The sequence below is a fragment of the Chlamydotis macqueenii genome, chromosome 4 (genome assembly GCF_036417535.1).
Source record: "Chlamydotis macqueenii isolate bChlMac1 chromosome 4, bChlMac1.mat, whole genome shotgun sequence".
NCBI classification, from domain to species: Eukaryota; Metazoa; Chordata; class Aves; order Otidiformes; family Otididae; genus Chlamydotis; species Chlamydotis macqueenii.
In genome coordinates, this window is record NC_141559.1 from 58,091,788 (window position 1) to 58,111,746 (window position 19,959).

A 19,959-nucleotide genomic window follows, 5' to 3' on the forward strand; every position below is an offset into this window, starting at 1 on the left:
AGGAATGCAAGTTTTATCTGTTTATAGCAATGTATTAAACTTCCTTTGCCACCAGGAAGTAGTGGTAGAAAAACACGTTGCAAGAAACTTGATGCACAGTGTATGAGAGAGAAATATGGAAAACATTTCCAAAGTTTTCAGTGATTTTTCTAACAACTTTGCCATCTCTGTAACATAGTCTGTATTACAGTACGATGCTTATCTGCAGTAGTAGTAGACCTTTCCTGCATTTGTTGTCTATCAGTACTGCCTGGTGTGGAAGCATCTGAACAACCAGCTCTACAGGTTGTTTTCTTAATGTTTTACTTATAAAGCTTGTGCTTTTAAATACAGATGTGCAAGGAAAAAAAAAATTTAAAAAAAAAAAAAGATACTTCTTTGTAGGCATTTTCTGGCTAGATTTAACACCGATATGGAGAAATGGGTCATATCATAGGACATCTGTTTTGGCCCATTACATAATGCAAGTTCTATTTAATTTGGGGAAAAAAAGTACCACTACAGACTAGAACATTTTCATTGCAGACCTGAGTAAATCTACTGTATGGATCTCTCTCTCTCTACTATGTTGATATAACTGAAGGTGATACTTTTCTTTTGTCTTAACATTAACAAAGAGGGTAAGTGGAGTATACTTTCAACAATTTTTAAAGCAAATCTACAATATTTTCTCAGTTAAAAAACGCATGTAGTTTGCATAAACATATAAGAGAAAGTGCCAGATCTCTTCATATTTGATGAGGTATTTACTGTGTAGATGTGACTTTTTTGTTTTGGTTTTTTTTGGTTGGTTTTTTTTTTTTTTTTTGAGACGCTACAAAACACAGAAAACTGTTTTGTGATGCTGGACAAAATGCATTTTAAGTTTGTGATCCAGTGAATTACCATGATGAATTTCCCGTAGTCCATGTTTTTTCATATTGTGCATTATACCCACTTGAAAGAAATTAATGATGCTGTAAATAAATTGTTACATGTTTGTATATCTGCGTAGTCCTTTTGCAATAATTGCATTAACCAGTGAAGTTTCTGTAACTTACCATGCTTAATAAGAATAGCTACCATTCATGTGTCTGTATACTATAAAGCTACTGGAAGCTTCCCATTAATGCTTCTATCCTTGCAATTCAAAAGCCTACTTTTAATTTTAGTGCCACTTTAAAAAAGCAGATTTATTTTAAAATTATAAAATTGATAAATTCCTAGGCTGGTATGCTTTTCTTTTTCTTAAATAAATATAGTTGTGATTTGAGTTGAAAACTTTTAATTGAGGAGGGTGAAGATATAAACCAATGCGTTATATATTTCACACTGGTCCAACTCCTGATTCTTTGGGTTTGTTACAGTTGTGTGCTTAGACTTGTGAGGCCTTTTTTTTGTATACACTTATCTGATTAATAAGTTAGCTTAAAATTATAACACTTACTAGAATAAGAAGTATGACATTGAGATTAAAAGGAAAAGTTCAGTATGTGCAGAACTTTTAAATTTATTGCAGTACTGTAGATAATGCACTGTTAAGTTCTCCAGAGCACCATCTGTTTCTGCTCTGTCTGACCCAGGGGATCTATAATACTGACGGAAATTGAAGTTAAGAAACAAGCATGTATTTTACAGAATTTTCATTGAGGTTTGCAGAATCTTTGAGAAAAACAATAATATTCCTTGTTGGATGATTTAGCTGCACCATGTAGGAAAGATACATTAGAACACGCTATATTAACAGTATTCATTTCTTAAATTCTTAAATATCGCTTCCATCTGTATTATTCCACATAAGCTGCTTATATGGAATTGTACTTGTTAAAATAGTAGATACATAGATATGCATCTTTTAATCTCCTTATTGATTTTTTTTTTTTTTTAGACACACACACACAGGCAAAAAAAATAAATTTTTTTAAATGTAGATGTCCAAATACTTCAGTCTCTAATGAACAGGTCTTCTCTGGGGAGATGTTTGGCTAAAATCTGATCTGAAAGGGAGAATTTGTTTTAGTCTAATTAAGAGCAAAGCCAGTATTCTAGATAGCATGGAGACCATGCTGAGGCACATGGAGAGCAAGGAGGTGGTTGGTGACAGCCAACATGGCTTCACGAAGGGCAGATCGTGCTTGACCAATTTGGTGGCCTTCTATGATGGAGTAACGGCATTGGTGGACAAGGGACAAGCAACTGACATCATCTACCTGGACTTGTGCAAAGCTTTTGACACTGTCCCCCATGACATCCTTCTCTCTAAACTAGAGAGACATGGGTTTGATGGATGGACCACTTGGTGGATAAGGAGTTAGCTGGATGGCCGCACTCAGAGAGTGGTGGTCAATGGCTCAATGTCCATGTGGAGACCGGTCACGAGTGGCATCCCTCAGGGGTCCGTGCTGGGCCCAGCCCTGTTCAACATCTTTGTCGGCGACATGGATAGTGGGATAGAGTGCACCCTCAGCAAGTTCGCCGATGATGCCAAGTTGTGTGGTGCCGTCGACATGCTGGAAGGGAGGGATGCCATCCAGAGGGACCTTGACAGGCGGGCCCGTGCCAACCTCATGAAGTTCAACCAGGCCAAGTGCAAGGTCCTGCACCTGGGTCATGGCAATCCCAGGCACAAATACAGGCTGGGCAGAGAATGGATTGAGAGCAGCCCTGAGGAGAAGGACTTGGGAGTGCTGGTGGACGAAAAGCTCAACATAAGCAGGCAATGCGCCCTTGCAGCCCAGAAGGCCAACCGCATCCTGGGCTGCATCAAGAGGAGTGTGGCCAGCAGGTCGAGGGAGGTGATTCTCCCCCTCTACTCTGCCCTGGTGAGACCCTACCTGGAGTACTGTGTCCAGTTCTGGAGCCCCCAACACAAGAAGGACATGGACCAGTTGGAGAAGGTCCAGAGGAGGGCCACGAAGATGATAAAAGGGCTGGAGCACCTCTCTCATGAGGACAAGCTGAGAGAGTTGGGGCTGTTCAGCCTGGAGAAGAGGAGGCTCCGGGGAGACCTGATAGCGGTCTTCCAGTACCTCAAGGGGGACTACAAGAAAGATGGGGAAAGGCTGTTTAGTAGGGCCTGTTGCAATAGGACAAGGGGTAATGGTTTTAAAATAGAGGGGGGTAGATTTAGATTGGAAATTAGGAAAAAATTTTTTACAATGCAAGTTATAGAACACTGGAACAGGTTGCCCAGAAAGGTGGTGGAGGCCCCATCCCTGGAAACGTTCAAGGCCAGGCTGGATGAGGCTCTGAGCAACCTGATCTAGTCGGGGATGCCCCTGCTCCTTGCAGGGGGGTTGGACTAGATGACCTTTGAAGGTCCCTTCCAACCCTAACCATTCTATGATTCTATGATTCAGGCTAGTATACAATCATAAAATGGGTGAGGTTGGAATGGAGGTCATCTGGTCCAGCTCCCTGAACACCTAGAGCAACCTGCCTACTGCCGTGTCCAAATGTATTTTGCACATCAGGGAATAGAGACTTCACAGCCTCTCTGGACAACCTGTGTCAGTGTTCAGTCACCCTCACACTAAAAAAAAAATATTTCCTGATGTTCAGATGGAGCCTTCTGTGTGCTCATTGCCTGTTGTGTGTCATAGGACACCACTGGAAATAGCTTGGCTTTGTCATCTTTACACTCTCCCTTCAGAAATCTATCCCCGTTCATAAGGTTCCCCCTGAGCCTTCTCTTCTCTAGGTTAGATAGTCCCAGCTCTCTCAGCCTTTCTTACAATATGAGATGCTCCAGGCCCTTCGTGATCTTCATGGCCCTACATTGAGCTCTCTCCAGTATGTCCATGTCTCTTGTACTGGGGAGCCCAGAACTGGACACTTCTCAAGGAGTGACCTCATCAGTGCTGAGTAGAGAAGACCTCCCTCAACCTCTGCTGGCAACACTTTGTCTAATGAAGGTGAAGATACCATTCACCTTCTTTGCTGCAAGGGCACATTGCTGGCTCATGTTATTTTAATAATAAGTAAATAACATTAATAAAATAAATTTTGTATATTTAAGAAAATTGCTTGGTATTTTCCTCAATATTAGCAGGAGGAGTTACAAATAATGCCCCTAAAATTTGAAAAGTTAATTATTGTTTTCAAGTTCTTCAGTGAAACAAGAGAAGTACTATGTCATGCTTTCAAGGGAACCTGTCAGAAAGCTCAGTTGACAGTCTGTATTTCTAAATATTGCCTTGAGCCCTATATGGTAAACAAATACTGAAGTCACTCAATTCTCACTTCATTATCACAGTATTTGTGGAAGATAACCATTCTTCAATGGCTAATATGCTAGCTGTGTTGCGTTAGCCATTAATTTTTGGGTTGTTTTTTTTTTCTGCCACTTCACTGCTTTTTACCAATCCGGATTAAAATATTAGCCAAAATTCTGGGTCCTCATTTTGAGGTGTAGTAAATTTTCAGCAAGGGGCCATTGCTTATTTAGAGAGAATGTTTGAAATACAGTTTTCAAGAACACTGAAATATTTAAACAACAAAAGCTAGGGTCTTCCTTCATAGTCCAGTTCTTTTTCAAGCCTGTTCTCAGCAAAAGGCTTCTATGAGCGTTTCCTCACATTTTTAGCACATTTTCATCCCCTTCCAAGTTTTTTCCTAGCTTGTGTTTAACAGACCTGTGAGTCTTTACAAGACAATAATCAGTGATCTGTATCTGTCTTCCTCTCTCTACTTATGTAAACCTCTAGTTTAGAGAAATAAAATGTTTTGATGTATGACTGTGGAAAATATTACTACTTCGTAAAAGAACTCAGTGATTTATTGAAGATTTTTTAACATGAAGCAGAATTCATCCCGTAACACGCATCCATTGTAGTTGTCTATCCTCACCGGAGAGCCTAAAATTATGTTACCATTCTGATACTAACATATTTTAGCTTATTCCATTCTTTATATTTAAAGTTTGCTTTTAGTCTTTCACTTCAGGAATCTAAAATATTTTCATAAGGGGCTTTTCTTTCCCCATTTAATTTCCATTACGTAGTTTTCATACTGAGTCCTCAGGCCTTCACAGTTTACTAGTACTTAGTCTGGTACTAGATGTTTGTTAGCCAGAGTCTACTATTCCCGGATACACTTCAAAGATCCTATTCCAAATTCAATAGTTACATTCCCATTCTTGTTCTTTGACTGTGTGGATACAAACAGAAACAGCAGAGCTAATCTTTGAACTACTAAGTTTACCTTTTCTGCTTATGATGGTCTGTCTTGGTAGCATTGCTATTCTAATATTCTTCCTTTTTATTGGTTAGGCTTTTCCCAGTATCAGCATTTAACTGAATTCTTTCTCTCAGCATATTATTGCCAATCTCCTTTATAAACAAAAGTTATGGGTTTTTTCTGTTTAAAATGTTATGAATCAAATTCAGTACACATTCCTGTTGCAGTTATGCATACAAGGACACTTAAAAGATTAATGATATTCAGCTGCCATTTTTCTCCAGAGTAACGCTCTCTCCCGATGCACAGTAGTGAGGAGTGACCTCAGTTCCTTACAATTCTGGTGAAACTCCGTGTTTCCTGTACTCCATCCTGTTACCCTGTTGCAGTGCAGACGGACCTGGTCCTAGTAACAAACTCTGTAGAACCACCAGAACTCATCTGATCATTATGGCTTTACATCTCTTTTGGCAGATACTGTTTCTTACACCATCTTTGAATCAACTCAGATAGGTTTCCCTGTGAATCCTTTTAGGCTTTTCTTGCAGAATAACTACTTTTCTCTGGTTACAAGCACAATTAAAAGTAGTGTGATAAATCTCACCTTGTCAATGTTTTCTTGCCTGTCTATTTTCACATACAAGTGGCTAATTCTCTTTAGTTTTCTAAAGTTTTTTTTTTTAGTTCAAGCTGTAGCGCAACCTTGTTAGCCAAACTTTTGCTAACAGAACCTGCTTCTCTTCTTAATTCTTGGGGAAGCTTTTTTTGTTTGTGTGTCATTCTACTCTCCAGCTTTTTAAGGAATTTTCCACATATTTATTGTAAAGCATTTTTTTCTTTACTCTTTTTTTTTTTTGCTTTTTATCTTTGAAAGCACTTCCATCATAGTTTCTGTCTAAAGTCAACAGAGATAGTGACTGATAATTTCTCTTCATAAGAGCTATTCCTGGCACTGTGATTTATTGATGGTTTGTTTGGGTTTTTTTTTTTTCTAAATGTGAAATACCTATTGAGGTAACCTAAGCTTTCATAGAATGCAAGGAAAGAATGAAATGCCTATCAACTTGATTCACAAAGTGAAAATGAGCAACCACTTTAAGCTAGTCACAAGAACATGTAATAAGGTGCAGTCTTGCATTGCTTCCCTTTCTGGGCTCATGTGCCTTACTGTGGTTAGAGAAGAGCGCTAATCTGATGCTTCAGAAACCTGAACTACCTTCCAGAGTTAGACCTTTACCACCCATGGTTTTTAAAATACTCATTTATCCAACAGTTAAATACTAGAACATTCACCCAACGTGAAAAAGCCAGATTTAAGTTCTCTGTGCTTTGCAACTTTCAAGGTAATGCTTTCTGCTGAAACAGTGATTGAACAGAGTCTCTGTCTTCTGCTGCACCCCTTTGTATGGAAAAATCAAATATTTACTGGATCATTAATCAAAACAAGGGACTGAACTAAGGACCCATCTGTAAGAGGAGACCTAAGTCTCAATTAATTCTCTGTATTGCTCTGTCTGGCTTCATTAATGTTTATATGCTCTGTGTCACCATAGAGGTACTTTGTGAGGCTTTAGAATTTGTAGTATGTGTCTGTGTGTGTGTAAGCTTTTGTATATATATTTTTTAATTTTATAATATTTATTATTTGCCTTCATATAATTAAGACCAGAATCTTAATCGTGGGTCTGTAGAATACATTCCACCCTTCATACGAACTTGCAGTGAGGAAATCAGTGATCTTGCAATGAACTAGTAGTATCCTTAGCTGAAGAAAATGAGAGGAGCTAGGGAAAAGTGAAGATGTGTTACTTAGTCTATCCTTACTCATTTTTCTCATCTCATCTCACAGATTTGTTCAAGTAAGAACTTGAGATTCTGCTTGCTGATATCCACAGTTATCTGCCTCCTGACTGCCTAGTACTCCCTCTGTTTCAGTACCTCTTACTGCGTGTGGTGTATCAGTGAGGCATTTTCTTTTGAATGTATTTGCAGAAAATTGAGAGATTCCCTTTTTGATAAACCTAACAAGCAGAGTTCCTACGTAGTTCTTAATTAGTAGGACCTGTGAGATCTTTTTTAAACTCTAAATAGCTGAGAAAGACTAGAGGCATTACAAGAACTCACTTGTTGGAACTTCAGTGCTCTGGGAGTTAAATGCAAATCTGTTTGCATATTACAACAGTAAGTACTTTGGCAGTATGAAGGCAAACACATGCAGGTAACTAAAACCAAAGAAGTTGTCTCTGTAGCTAGTTGAGAGGAGAAACTGTAGCTGGTTTGATGGTGTGGCGTAGGTGTTATTTTAATAGTTCTAGAGTTTATATGGAGAGGACACATACCTAGATGATACCTGAAATAGATAAACTGAAAATAGTTTTCATAAGCCTCTCTGCAGCAAGAATTTGACTGTTGTTTTCATCTTTCTCTCTTTACTTACCAAAAGCTTTTTGAAATCCGAGCCAGCTGTTTTGGTAGAACATTTCATAGTGAAGTGAAAGGGAGTTTTCTCTGTTCATTTTGGCATGTAATTTCCTAACAGTATATCTTCATCAGTGCATCAAAAATGCTTCGCAGCCAGGATTTCTAATCTGCCACTAAGCCATGAAAGGGAGTAATTCTCAGCATTTTCTTTCTTTTTTTAAAAAAATAAGAACTTATGTAGAAATCTGTAGAATGCACTTAATAAGCATGTTAATTCACCTGAGAAAGTCCCAGTATTGAGCCTGAGCTCCACAGACGACAAATTATTTATCTTCCCTGCAGGATTTGCAATTCCTACAATAAACTAGACTTCCCAGCTCTCATTTTAGATTACTTCTGAATTCCCCTGGGAGCCACTTTTGTGGCAGATTCCATTTGGTTTCACAAGGCCTAAAGGGGGGGAAACTTGGCATAGACCACAAATCTCTCACATTAGGAACGATTTGTAAACCACGAACAGAGGCAGCCAGAGTCCGTCCCCAGAACAGGCTGCTCCTGTGAGTGCCATTGTCTGCGAAGGATTGGTTTGCCATTTCCCAGATGACCTGCCTATGTGTAGAGAGATGTGAAAAGTTAGAAACAAAAATGTTTTCTACAGAGTGAGGGGGGGAGCTTTCTTGTACAGAAAGGAAGGAAATACCTCTGTGGGATTTTATTTTTTCCCCTCTTCGTCCAAAAAATACAAAGAGGCCCTCTGTCTTTAATGGGAATGTCGGCTTTAAATCTTTTAGGTTTGGATTAACTCTGTAAAAGAAAAAAAATCTGACAGGCTTTCAAATATGACGCAGAAAAACTTTTTTTTTTTTTCCTCCTCAATTCATGTTGTTCATTTGTAAAGCCAAAGGCTGGATGGACTGAATAGTAGGCGCCAGTTGTTCCTTCATTCATAGTTAGCATTACAATGGTCAGAATTAACATCCTGAGACCTACATTATCACTTTTGCTGTTTCACCAGCAAACATTTAATACAGGGTGGCTAACGCCAGCACAGCTCTTTGCTATGTTCTTCTAAACTTAAAAATGTGGTTAATAATAGGAAGTAAGAGTCGTAATTACTTCAAGTTGTATTTTTTATGCTTTTTCTTATTTTTTTAGAAAACTTCATCTCTCTAATTGCTCCTTAATTATACAAAGTCTTGCAAAATGTAGTTGTGATGGACATTTCCTATTAGCTACTGGTTTAGGAAATGAGTATTTCATCAAGTATGTCAAAAGTCATGTTTTGCTTATAAAGTGACTGTGCCAATACATCTTCGCGACTTATGCAAAATTTTCTTCTTTTTTTCCTCCATTGAAAATGTGAATTGTTTTATTTCGAACTTGTCACTGCTCAGTGTTTGCACCTTTGCTGACAGCTGTTGGCAGAAATAATTACTAGAATCTCGGCGCAATATCTATGTCCTTTTAATGTAGCTGTGGAAAGTTTACCAAATTTTCAGTTCAGATACATTCTAATGTTTTCCAAAGAATCAATGGCAGTAGGAATTTTAATATGAAAAGGTAAATAGAACTTTTTACCTATATGAGAATGAGAATTTTTTTCCTGAAAATAATTAACTTCTGGTTTTACACGTGAACATACCAAGTGTCATTCTAAAATGTTCGTGTACGTGCATTCAGAAATTAGACTTTAGCTACTGCAAGCTACCTGCATTTGTCTGATAATTAATATTAGTAATATTTCAGCTTCTTTATTTTAGTTATGTACTGAGGTTTAACCTTTGAAAGGAATTAGTCTTCAAGTAACGAAGCAAAGTATTGGAAATGGCGTTGTATAGCAATGTTACTGTCAATCTCTGCGCAATATAAATACATTACAAAGGTATTTTTAATACTGACTACAAAGCAATCTTTCAGTAATATGGTTCATTAAATATTTATCATACTCCTTGCATCCATAATATTATTGATGTAAATACATGGGCATGAATTACAAGGGTAGATTAAAGGGGTTTTTTCCTTTAATGTCCATGCATTACGATGTTTTGGCTTTTTAGTATGTTTACAGACCAAGTTAAGTTATGAACAGAAGAAATTTCTATGTATTAATATAAAGCAATGTATAAAAAAAGCAAACACAAAGCTAAAAGTAGTGATCTGGTTTGCAAATATTTCACCGTGTGCTAATGTGTTAGATCTTCATTTAACAATATGTTGCATAATTCCATAATTATGTGGTTAGTTGTTTCCTCAGTTCTCATTTTAAAGCAGTTTGTTGAAGAGGAGTCTGTGTCAGTGTGGGAACTGTGGGACAGTGAGTTCTGTTGGAGAAAACTTTGATCCAAGTTCTATTGCAAAATGATTTTAACAGTGTCCAATATCCATATCAAGTGTCAGGAACCATTATATCTTATCAGGGTTGATTGCAAATAAGAAATTGTGCTCATAATGTATTGACAAAGATTGTGCGGGTGGGGGGGATGGATTTTCGATAAATCTGATTTTAACGGAAATGTCTACAGTCAGTAGAGTGATGTAGAGCAGAGTGGTGGAGAGGTAGATTCCTCCGCTCTCAAAGAGCTAAACAGTGTGATCGTTCTACCGGCTTCTTAACATGAATTAGTGCTTACAATCTCCTGGATTTCTATAGCGACTCAGGGAATTTTAGAAAGGAATAAAAGTTTTCTTTCACATTGGAGAGTGTACAATGGTTCATTTAAATTTGCTTCTGATACCCTCAACCAATAAATTGATATTTCTAAGGGTTTTTTTCCTAGTTCTTGTCATAGCATGATCATATTTTGTGCTTTTTTTTTTCCCCTCCAGGCAGCTATGATGTTCAGCTCTGGAGTGTTTTGGATGGGACTTCTGTGTATTCCTATGACAGCTTTACTTTTTGATGTAGTATACAAAGTGTGAGTACAGAAATGCCGAGGTTTACAGGAAAAAGTACTGATTTTTAAATGTGTGTTCTAATTATTAATACAAGAAAAGCAAATTAAGATCGGCTCTGGTGATTATATAAAATTATTTTTCAGCTTGTTTGGTTTTGACAAACTTTATTACAAGTATTTTTAGTATTTTAAATATTTCAGTAATTCTCATGTATTTTTTTATAAATATTTGTTGTTTCTAATTTGCAAGAACAGCTGATAAAATGTATTATTCAGACTTACTTTATGCTACTTCTTGTAAAGCTTAATTTTAAGTCATCCTTGAAAATGGATTTGTAAATTGAATGTTTATGTAACTGTTAAAACAATCTTTTAAACAATCTTTACCTTTCAAAAAAAGTAAATCTCGAGGTATTTTGTATTATATACAGAGTAAAGAGAGCTACTTTTAAGACACTGGTAGATGAAGTTCAGGAGTTGGAAGCAAAGTCTGAGGATCCTGGGGCAGTTGTGCATGGCAAAAGGTACTGTAAAAATCTAGATCATTGTCTTAAAATATATATATATATCTATTTTCAGCCTTGTATGTGTATCAAAGACAAAAGGTCATTTTTCAAAATCCTTACAAACAAAAGGTGTCTGTAAAGAGGTTGCAGGTCTGCTGAGCCTGTATATTTTTTCATGTGCTTAGATATAGGTGTTACCAAAGGCTTTAATTGATATATTTATTTGTAGCTGACTGTTATGTTTCTAGTTATTATGTATAGAACAAACCTGAGGTACAATTTTAATTCTATCACTTTTGATGTGTTAACAATTAATACAAAGTGAGTTTAAACCTGTATCATTCACTAGCGTAGTTAAAAATTTGACCTAAGCAAAATTAAAAAAAAAAAAAATAAAGCATGCTGGATAGCATAGGGAAAAACAGCAAGATCTGTGTAGAATTTGCTGAAATTTAATAGAACAAGCTGGCTTTGTCTCTAGTGCCAGTCCAGAGCAGACAAATTTGACAAAATTATTCTTACCTCATATAGCTTAAACTTAAGACTCCACAAGAATTCCCTTGTTACATCCTCCTTTGTGGGTCAGGCAAGTAGTCTGAAAAGGAAGAGGGTAAAACTGAACAATTGGACAATTTCTATGTCTAACCTCAGCGTAAAGGTGTGTACTCACTAAAGTACTTGGGACTTTTTAACCCTAGCTGAACTCATAGCAAGACTTGCTGAACGGGAGTATGAGATGACAAAGCCCCCCTCTACTCCCCTTCCAGTTCATTAATGCCATTTGGCTGAGCTAGAGCTTTCTTTCCTTGTCTTCATTTTCATGAGTTTTGTGAAGTCTAAAAAAAGCCGAAACTATTGATACTTAATTTTCCTGTTCTTTCTTTCCTTTGGACTGCTGGTTTTTTAGTGTCTTCACGGCAAAGGGCTTAGCCAAGAAGGCTTTTTTCCTACCAAAGTGTGCATAGAATGAGACCAGAAAAAACACAGTCACTTCTTTTATTGTAGGTTCAATTTTAAGGAAGCACCCTTTGTTCATAAAGATACTTAAGTTCGCTTTCTACTTCAGTCTTACTGTATCCCTTCTCCAGTTCTGTGGGAATCAGCTTACTAAGGTTTACCAGGTTGTGACCAAATTACATTGGATGCCAAGGTGATGACCACCATTTCTAATGGGTGGAATATCCAGCTTATGTGAGTGTGTGTTCCTACTTTTCCTTTCTTTTCCTAGAACTTATTTTCCCAGGAATGTTTTGTCTCTTGTGGAGTTCATCTTCCCTGGTACCATGAACAAATACCAGGGGAGGCACCTTGAGTCCTGGAAGCTTGTCCCACCACCTGTGGAACACCTAGTCAGTGTGGTGGGCTACATAGGTGCACATATCTGTACAGTGTCTCCCATCAGGCTCCATATGCTGCCTTTGTGCAGCAGCTTCATACTGGAAATACTGCAAAATCCCCTAGTTGATTACAATGTCTGCATCAAGCATACTTTTCTTTCATCACTGCAAGACCAAACCAGTGCTTGCAAGAGTAAGTTCTCTTACCTTTAAAGGTGATCTAAACTGATTGTAACAAATGCCTCTCTCAAGTGGCAGTGCTCATTCAGGCAGCTTCAGGGCAAGATCTTCCTCCAGATCAACCAACAAATACATCAATATGCTGAGCTTTGAGCCAGAAGCAATGTATGCTGTGTGCTTTTTTTGCAAAGAGCAAAAGTTGTAAAGGAATGAATTACAGAAAAGAAGGAAGACATTAGTACTGAACAGTGCTAAAAGGGGAACATCTTCTGGATGTAGAAGAAAGTAAGGTAATGTACCTTTTTGGAGTTCCATACTTGCATTCCCAAGACTTCTCTTGTATTCTCAAATTCAGCTACTTTTACTTCAGTTGTCTAGGCAGTATGCTCTTCCTTCATCCTACAGATTGTGTCTTCCAAACCCCATCTTACTTAGGTAAGAGGAACTTAGTGTTTTCACCACTAGTTTTATAATTGTCTTTTTATCCCACAATTCAGTAGTTAGGAGGGCTTTATGAAGGTGGTTTAGTGAACAGTCAGAATGTCTTTCTTAGATCCATTCCTTCTCCCCAAACTTTATTTTTAGACCTGTATTCTTTGAAGTATACAAACATCGACCTAACATGCAAATCAATGGATGTTAGACATCTTGATATCTCTTAAGGATTTATTCCCTCTGTGATTTTTTTTTAATTATATCTTAATTCAGGGAATAGAGCCAAAACTTCACCCTTTATGAAGAAAGTATTCTTTTTTAAAGTAATGGTCTGATGAACTGACTTACTTGCTTCTTCAGAAATTTCATTGAACTATTGTAAACATTTTTGAGTCTCCTATGTTGCAGAAACCCGGATTAACTAGTTACCAGTGCAGAGTAAGTAGTTAAATTGGTAAGGAATGTCCTTGACATCTAGGCTCCTACACAGCCTAGACGGGCAATTAGGATGGAAAAAAATATATATATTTTACTTGTAAAAACAAGTTAAAACATTACCAGGGATTTGAACTTCATAATATGCCCTCGCATACGCTTTTAATCATCTTCTTAATAATTAGTTCAGGCACAATTAAAAAAGAGAAAGGAGAATGGACACTTTGTTTAATAATTAATTCTCACTTAATAATTAATTCTCATTTAACAGACTAAAAGATAAAGGGATACTGTAATTAGTAAATATTTTTCACATGTATCCACTTTCTTTCTAGCTTAACTGAAAGAGCCCAACTACTGAAGAATGTTTTTAAGAAGAACCATGTGAACTTGTATCGCTCTGACTCTCTGCAACAAAACTTGCTTCGTAAGTGTTAACTGACAAAGAAAAATTAATATCCATTAATAATCTAGAAGTAAAATTCTACCTTTCCTTGCATTTGTTTGTAGTAAAGTTGTAGTATCCTAAACCCAGTAGACCATGTTCTTTGCCTGTTGGTAGGTTTCCTTTAATTCCTAAGATGCTGCACAGAGTTCTTTCTGCTATTTCATGTAAAATTTATGCAAAATTATGTAAGAAACAGTATGGGTTTTCTACCTACTAATTGCTGAAAAGGAGTTTATTCCCTCCTATTGACCTTTTGTTAAGTTGTTTTTATTAAAGCTTTAACAAAAAAATCTGATCAAAACTTAATTGGTTTCTATTTTGTTTTGTATCTGCAGATGGCTACGCATTCTCTCAAGATGAAAATGGAATAGTTTCCCAGTCTGAAGTAATAAGAGCTTACGATACCACAAAACAAAGGCCTGAGGAATGGTGAAGGAACACAGCTCGAGATTTAGGCCTTATTAGTTACTTTTGTGAGACAGACTACTAGATCTTTGCTGGGAGCTGCAACCATGGCCCAGTTATCAGAGATTTAAAGATCTATGATGGTCTTGTTCCATAAAGTTTGGATTTGTGTATTCAGTAGACATAAGCACTGTGCAACTATACTATAACATGCCATCTCTAAATTTTTTAACAAGTATTTGCTTAGCCTTTGTAAACAGATTGGAATTTACCTTGTATCTTGCCAGCTTGCTTATTTAAAACAAAGTTGAATCAATAGTGGTTGTGTACCTGGACGGCAATGGTCAGATCGCTAAACATACTTTACACGGGCAGACCATTAGCATCTGTGAAGGTTTTTAAGTGTTAATATATTTAAATACAGTTCATAACAAGCCTTTGATTTCAACAAGTGCTGAAAAAATAGTATCTTAATGATGTTAATTCACCTTCTTTGAGAAAGATTTTGAGTCAAGATGTTCATAGATGTTTGTGTCAAACTAACCTAAAAACGTTTGCCAAAGAAGTTCCATAAATGTTTTCGGTTGTTAGAAATAATTTTAAAGGAATTTAACTCCAGTCCTGATCTCAGAACTGCATGCTTGAGTCTCCACACTTGAGGAGAAAGATTTATAGTACAGTGAGTCTAATTTGAGTGGCCTTTACGGCATCTGCTTTCAAAACTGCAAGTCTTTGCACCTTTGGCCTTATACAAGCTTTTTCCTTACTTTCCTTTAGTATTGCATATGATGAAAATGGCTGCCACCTTGTAAAATTGAGTACACGTATTATTTTGTTCCATTTTTAAGAATTGCTCTGCCTTACTTCCCTTTAGCAAACTTTAATTATTTTTGCGATGCTTACTTGTATCTCCTTATACTGTAGGTTGAAAAGAAAGTTTGTTTTAACTTATTTTTTTAAATTAATTAAATTTTCAAACATTTTTATACTAAAATAATTTGAGATGCATACATTGAAATAGAGAGCAAAGCATGCTCTTCGCTAGTCTGTGGTATGTACTGTTTTATTTGCACTAAAGCCACTTCCTATAAATGTGTGAAATACATTGCAGCAGACTCTTTACAACTTACTAGTCATGCAGAATACCTATATACTCTCACCTTTAATTAAAAATGGAGAGGAAGTGACTGCAGAAAAAGATACACGCCTGGTTTGGCGGGGGGGGGGGGGGGGGGAAGGGGGAAGGAGAGAGGTCTTAAATGAGAACATTGTGATTTTTTTTTTTTTAAAGTAGTTATGCTTGGTATTTCTCAGCCTACCACCCAATAACCATCAGGTTTCAAATTGAGAAAAGGTACTTTAACTTCAGAATTCAGTTAAATCTTTTAACTTTTTAATCCATGTTTAATTCTGAGTTTAGAAGCCACCATAATTACATTTAACAGACATTTTTCTATAGTAGCAGTTGGTTTTATTTTTAATTAAATTTCTGTGCATTACGTAGAAATATTTTTTTTTTCTTTGAATGGAGATCAACTAGATGGAAAAGCAGAACAATTACATCCCCAGTGATCTGTTAAATTAAGAATTTCCTCTTTGCTCTCCAAATCATCCACTTTCAACTTAAAAATAACAAGTCGTCCACTCCCATCTTTTCTCTGCCCTCCTTCATTGGTCATACACTTACGAAAGGTTGACTTTATCTCATTGCCTTTCATCTGACTAAACGCTTAATATATAACTTTATTGCACTATCCAAGTTTCTTATGCTCCATTCGAAGAGGAACTTACAAATACAGACGGAAAGCCCAACAAAAGGCACTATATGAAAGTACATATTTAGGAAGGCATATCAATGGGAAGGCAGTCTGCATTTCATATGCATGTTATGCAATGTCTTCCTCTCGCTTTCCCGGAGTGATCTTTAAACAGAAAACAGAAGACAAAGGGAACGTATCCCACTAGAAACAGTACTGCCAGTCAGCCATGCAGACAAGAACTGCATTTCAGGCATAGATAAATAGATGGATCAATATGGGAGGGCCAAATCACTTGACCTAAGGCAAGAAAAAATTTGGGGCCATGCCCCTTTCCTAAAATGGGGATCCCTATTTTCTGTCAGCCAAGGGACTTCAAAACATTTCTGAAATTAACCATGACACTGTTGCTTCTTTACAATCTTTCAGTGTACTTAACTCATATAAAATGACTCAATCCATACATGCTCTCTTAATGGGAATTTTTTTTACTGTTGTTGGGACTTTTTTCTGTGCTAAGTGATGTAATTGCTGATTTTGCAGAAAAGGACGTGAAGACTAGAATACTTTATAAAATATTTACAATGAGAAATTTACATGATCATTTATTCTTCCTGTGAAATAAAATTCTGTCTTACCATTGTAATATGATTTGTGGAAAATAACACACTGTATATCCCCAGTGTAACTATCTTGAAAAGGAAGACAGCAACTGAAACAGCTCTAAGATCCTAAACTTGGGCTGTAATTTAAGGTTTTTAAGATAGTCTTGTCACAGCATTTCATCCTTAGAGAATTTGAAGTAGTATTTCACAAAGTGCATTTTTCATTTTTAATACTTCTGATGTTTTTTTGCCCTGTCTCTGTACTTTATCTACACACTATATGTTATTTATTGCCTGGTAATTAGTGGTTGGAAGATACTGCTTCTCCAAAATAGGAAAAAAGAAAATGTGGCAATTCTAACTGTGTTTTTTGATTGCTCATACAATTCCATTTTAAAATATAAGATCATCTTAGCTACGCGTGCCCATTTTTAAATCAGGTCAGGTATACAATATGCACTTTATTTTCATGTTGAGTACACGGCAACTTAATTGATTTCCATCCTGTTAGTACATCATAGCTTTGTTAAAATAAGGGCATTGTGCAGATGTTTATTTAAAGAAAAAACAGTTTAGGCAAAAATGCTCCTAACAATGCCTGTGTTCTTATTGTTTGAGAATTCAAATTTTTATTAAATATAGAATTCACGTGGACTTTTCCATCTGTTTGATGTGCACTGCATAACAATTACAAGTTAGTATTAAAAGTTTCCATCAAAAAGTTGAACCAGTGCCACTTAGAAATCAGATATCTTATATAAATACTGTTGCTTGATTATTTTTAAATATATACATATATATATATATAAATTATTCAAAAGAGTAAGTAACAGGAAACAAATTTTAACAAACTTATTGGTAATTTGTACTTGGAATTTTTTCTTGCCTTTTCCTAATTTGCTTTATTTTTGCAAAGCAGTTTCAACAGATTTATACTTAGTCATCATTCTATTTGTATAAGATGATAAATAAAATATTTTGAAACACGTAAGTGATAGCTGAAGATTCCTATATGTCCACATGCATCCATAAAATTCACTGTATTACCAAGATGCGCGCTGTGTCTTATGACTTCCTTTGTTACATTTAAACCCATCTTGAAGGATGAGTAATTTGGAATACGTGTTAAATTTAAGGAGAGTTTATTCCCTTTTTTTCTTACGTATCGTGTAAAAGCTGTTGTAGTTCTGATGAATTTATCATTCTGTCTGCATGAGGCAATATTTCTAACTGTTCTGAGGCAATGCATGGTGGTTGCTGTTCCCTGTTTTTTAATGCCTTCGTTAAAAGTCTGCTCATAATATATTGAGAAGCTAGTGCTACGTAAGCAAATGAGTTTGTCAGTTCAGCTTTCTTGGTACTGGATGTTTTCACTGGTAACAAAACTCAACAAATGAGTTTCTCTTTCCCCCCTTTCTGCCCTCACTCCCCCAGTTTCCTCACTGTTAACCAATAGATCTTCATTAAACAAAGAAATATTTTAGCATTCCAAACCTGGTTCCTGCTTGTGCCAACCGTTACTCACATAGGCTTCAACTGGACTGTTTGTGAGTATAAGGACTACTCATCTGAGTCATGATGTGCAAAGTTGGGCACTTTGGAGGGTTGGTATTTTACCTTAAATGAAGCTTTTCCATACAGAGAGTGATTTGTAATTGCAAAGCTGTGACCAGAACAAGTTGTTAGTTTTTTGGGTTTTTTTAAATCGTATTTTATGGTGTTTGTTTATTGTAAAATAGAAGCCATAAATGCATTAATATTGTTTTTCTACTTCAACTTAATTTTTCATTAAGATTTTCAGTGTTCAATATGTATGAACCGCGGTAGAAAGCGGTCAGTCTGTAATAGCAAAATTTGCATTCAAGGTAACGTGAGGTTTTACAGCTCCACTAAGCCATTACTGCTGAAACTGTCGTGGAAACTATGAAGCTGCATGAATGAAGACTTTTTGACCCAGTGTTTATGGTAGTTTCTCAGGTTTAGTTTTAACTGGATGTTAAATGCACTGTGTTTTATAAATTGTTATTCTCTTTTAGTAACACGTTCAGTTCTATGCAGTGTTACATGTCATTTAGCATTTGGTGAATGTGCATGTTTTGAACTGCAAATTTTAAATGTTTTGTCTTTTAATTGTTAAAAAATGAATAAACTTTGCCATTAAATGAAGAAGCTTTGTTGAACTGATTGGTTGCAACTGGTAGGGATTACTTTCAAGGGAAGACATATATCCCACCACTCTTGGTTTGGAATTCTTTGAAGTGGGACATATCAGAAATAGCATTTCACAAATACCAAAGGATTCTTATGTTATTAAGGTAAACTGGAAAAGCAGAAAATGGTTTAATTTTTTAAATACCTATTTTGAGATGTCTTTTTTGGTTCTCATGTGAAGCCCAGAAAGAGTTAAGGGGGAGGGGTGGGGGAACATTCATACCGCCCCCCCAAAACAAAAAAAAAAAGGGATCATGGCAAGTCTACAATGGCAGTGGTACCCTATTTTGAAAGAGAAGTATGCAGTACAAGAATGGTAGAGTGGGAATTAGGAAACATCATCTCCTTTTTCAGACCACAGTGATAAATGCTGTATCCTTTTGCTATGATAGTCGCAGGTATTTCCCCTAAGAGTGCCCACCCACTGCATAGAAATCAATATATATCCATACCTAAACTGAGGTTTGGTTGTAGATTGGTGACTGATTCTTTATGTACACTAGACAGTTAATTTATTTTGTAGATTTTTGTATTCTGTCAAGGCAGGGTCAGTAACAGATGCATCTTTCACACTGTTAGTTTCATGATACCCGGTCTTTAATGGTAGAGCTGGTTTAAGGAGATTCCACCTCATGGTATGTCACCACCTCTTACACTGGCAGTCATGAGGCCATTGAAATTATTCAGTTTATAATCCAGTTCATAATGATCCAGGCTCCCTTTCAAATCCTTTCCCTCCTTTCTCATGGCAAATGCTATTTTGAAACGTTAAATCATTTCACTAACCTGCTTCACATCACAGCCTCCTGAATGTGCACAAGTCATAGATGGGGAGAATAAAAAGAAGAGAAAGCTTAATTCTTCTGCCTGCACTAATGAAGACAGCATAGCGTGGAATTACAGCCTCAATGTAATTACAGACTATCGTGGAGCTGCAGCTCCTCAAAGCAGCAGCTCTGTTCAGAGTTTCGAGTCCACACAGCACATTGCAATACACAGAAAAACAGCATCGACTCCATCTCTTTGATGTTACTGTCAAGCTGTAACTGAAATGCAGTGACAAAATAATTTTGAAATTGTCACTTCTTTTTTTTTTTAATTCCAGTGGTATTTGTGTTACAAATAATCCATGAGTTCACATAGCCATTTACCGTACCGCTTTCAAATA

General features: G+C 36.5%; 1 protein-coding gene across 4 annotated transcripts in view; it reads left to right on the forward strand.

Annotated features, from left to right (window-relative positions):
- The window catches only part of ATP8A1 (ATPase phospholipid transporting 8A1), a 116,829-nt gene extending 98,080 nt beyond the window's left edge, over positions 1-18,749 (forward strand). For all 4 annotated transcript variants that reach the window (XM_086746571.1, XM_086746572.1, XM_086746570.1 and 1 more), the window contains 4 exons: positions 10,405-10,493; positions 10,904-10,996; positions 13,701-13,792; positions 14,149-18,749. In XM_086746571.1, the coding sequence (XP_086602697.1) occupies positions 10,405-10,493; positions 10,904-10,996; positions 13,701-13,792; positions 14,149-14,246 (372 nt within the window). In that variant the 3' untranslated portion in view covers positions 14,247-18,749. The remainder of the gene's footprint in view (positions 1-10,404; positions 10,494-10,903; positions 10,997-13,700; positions 13,793-14,148) is intronic.
- The last annotated feature ends 1,210 nt before the right edge of the window (positions 18,750-19,959 follow it).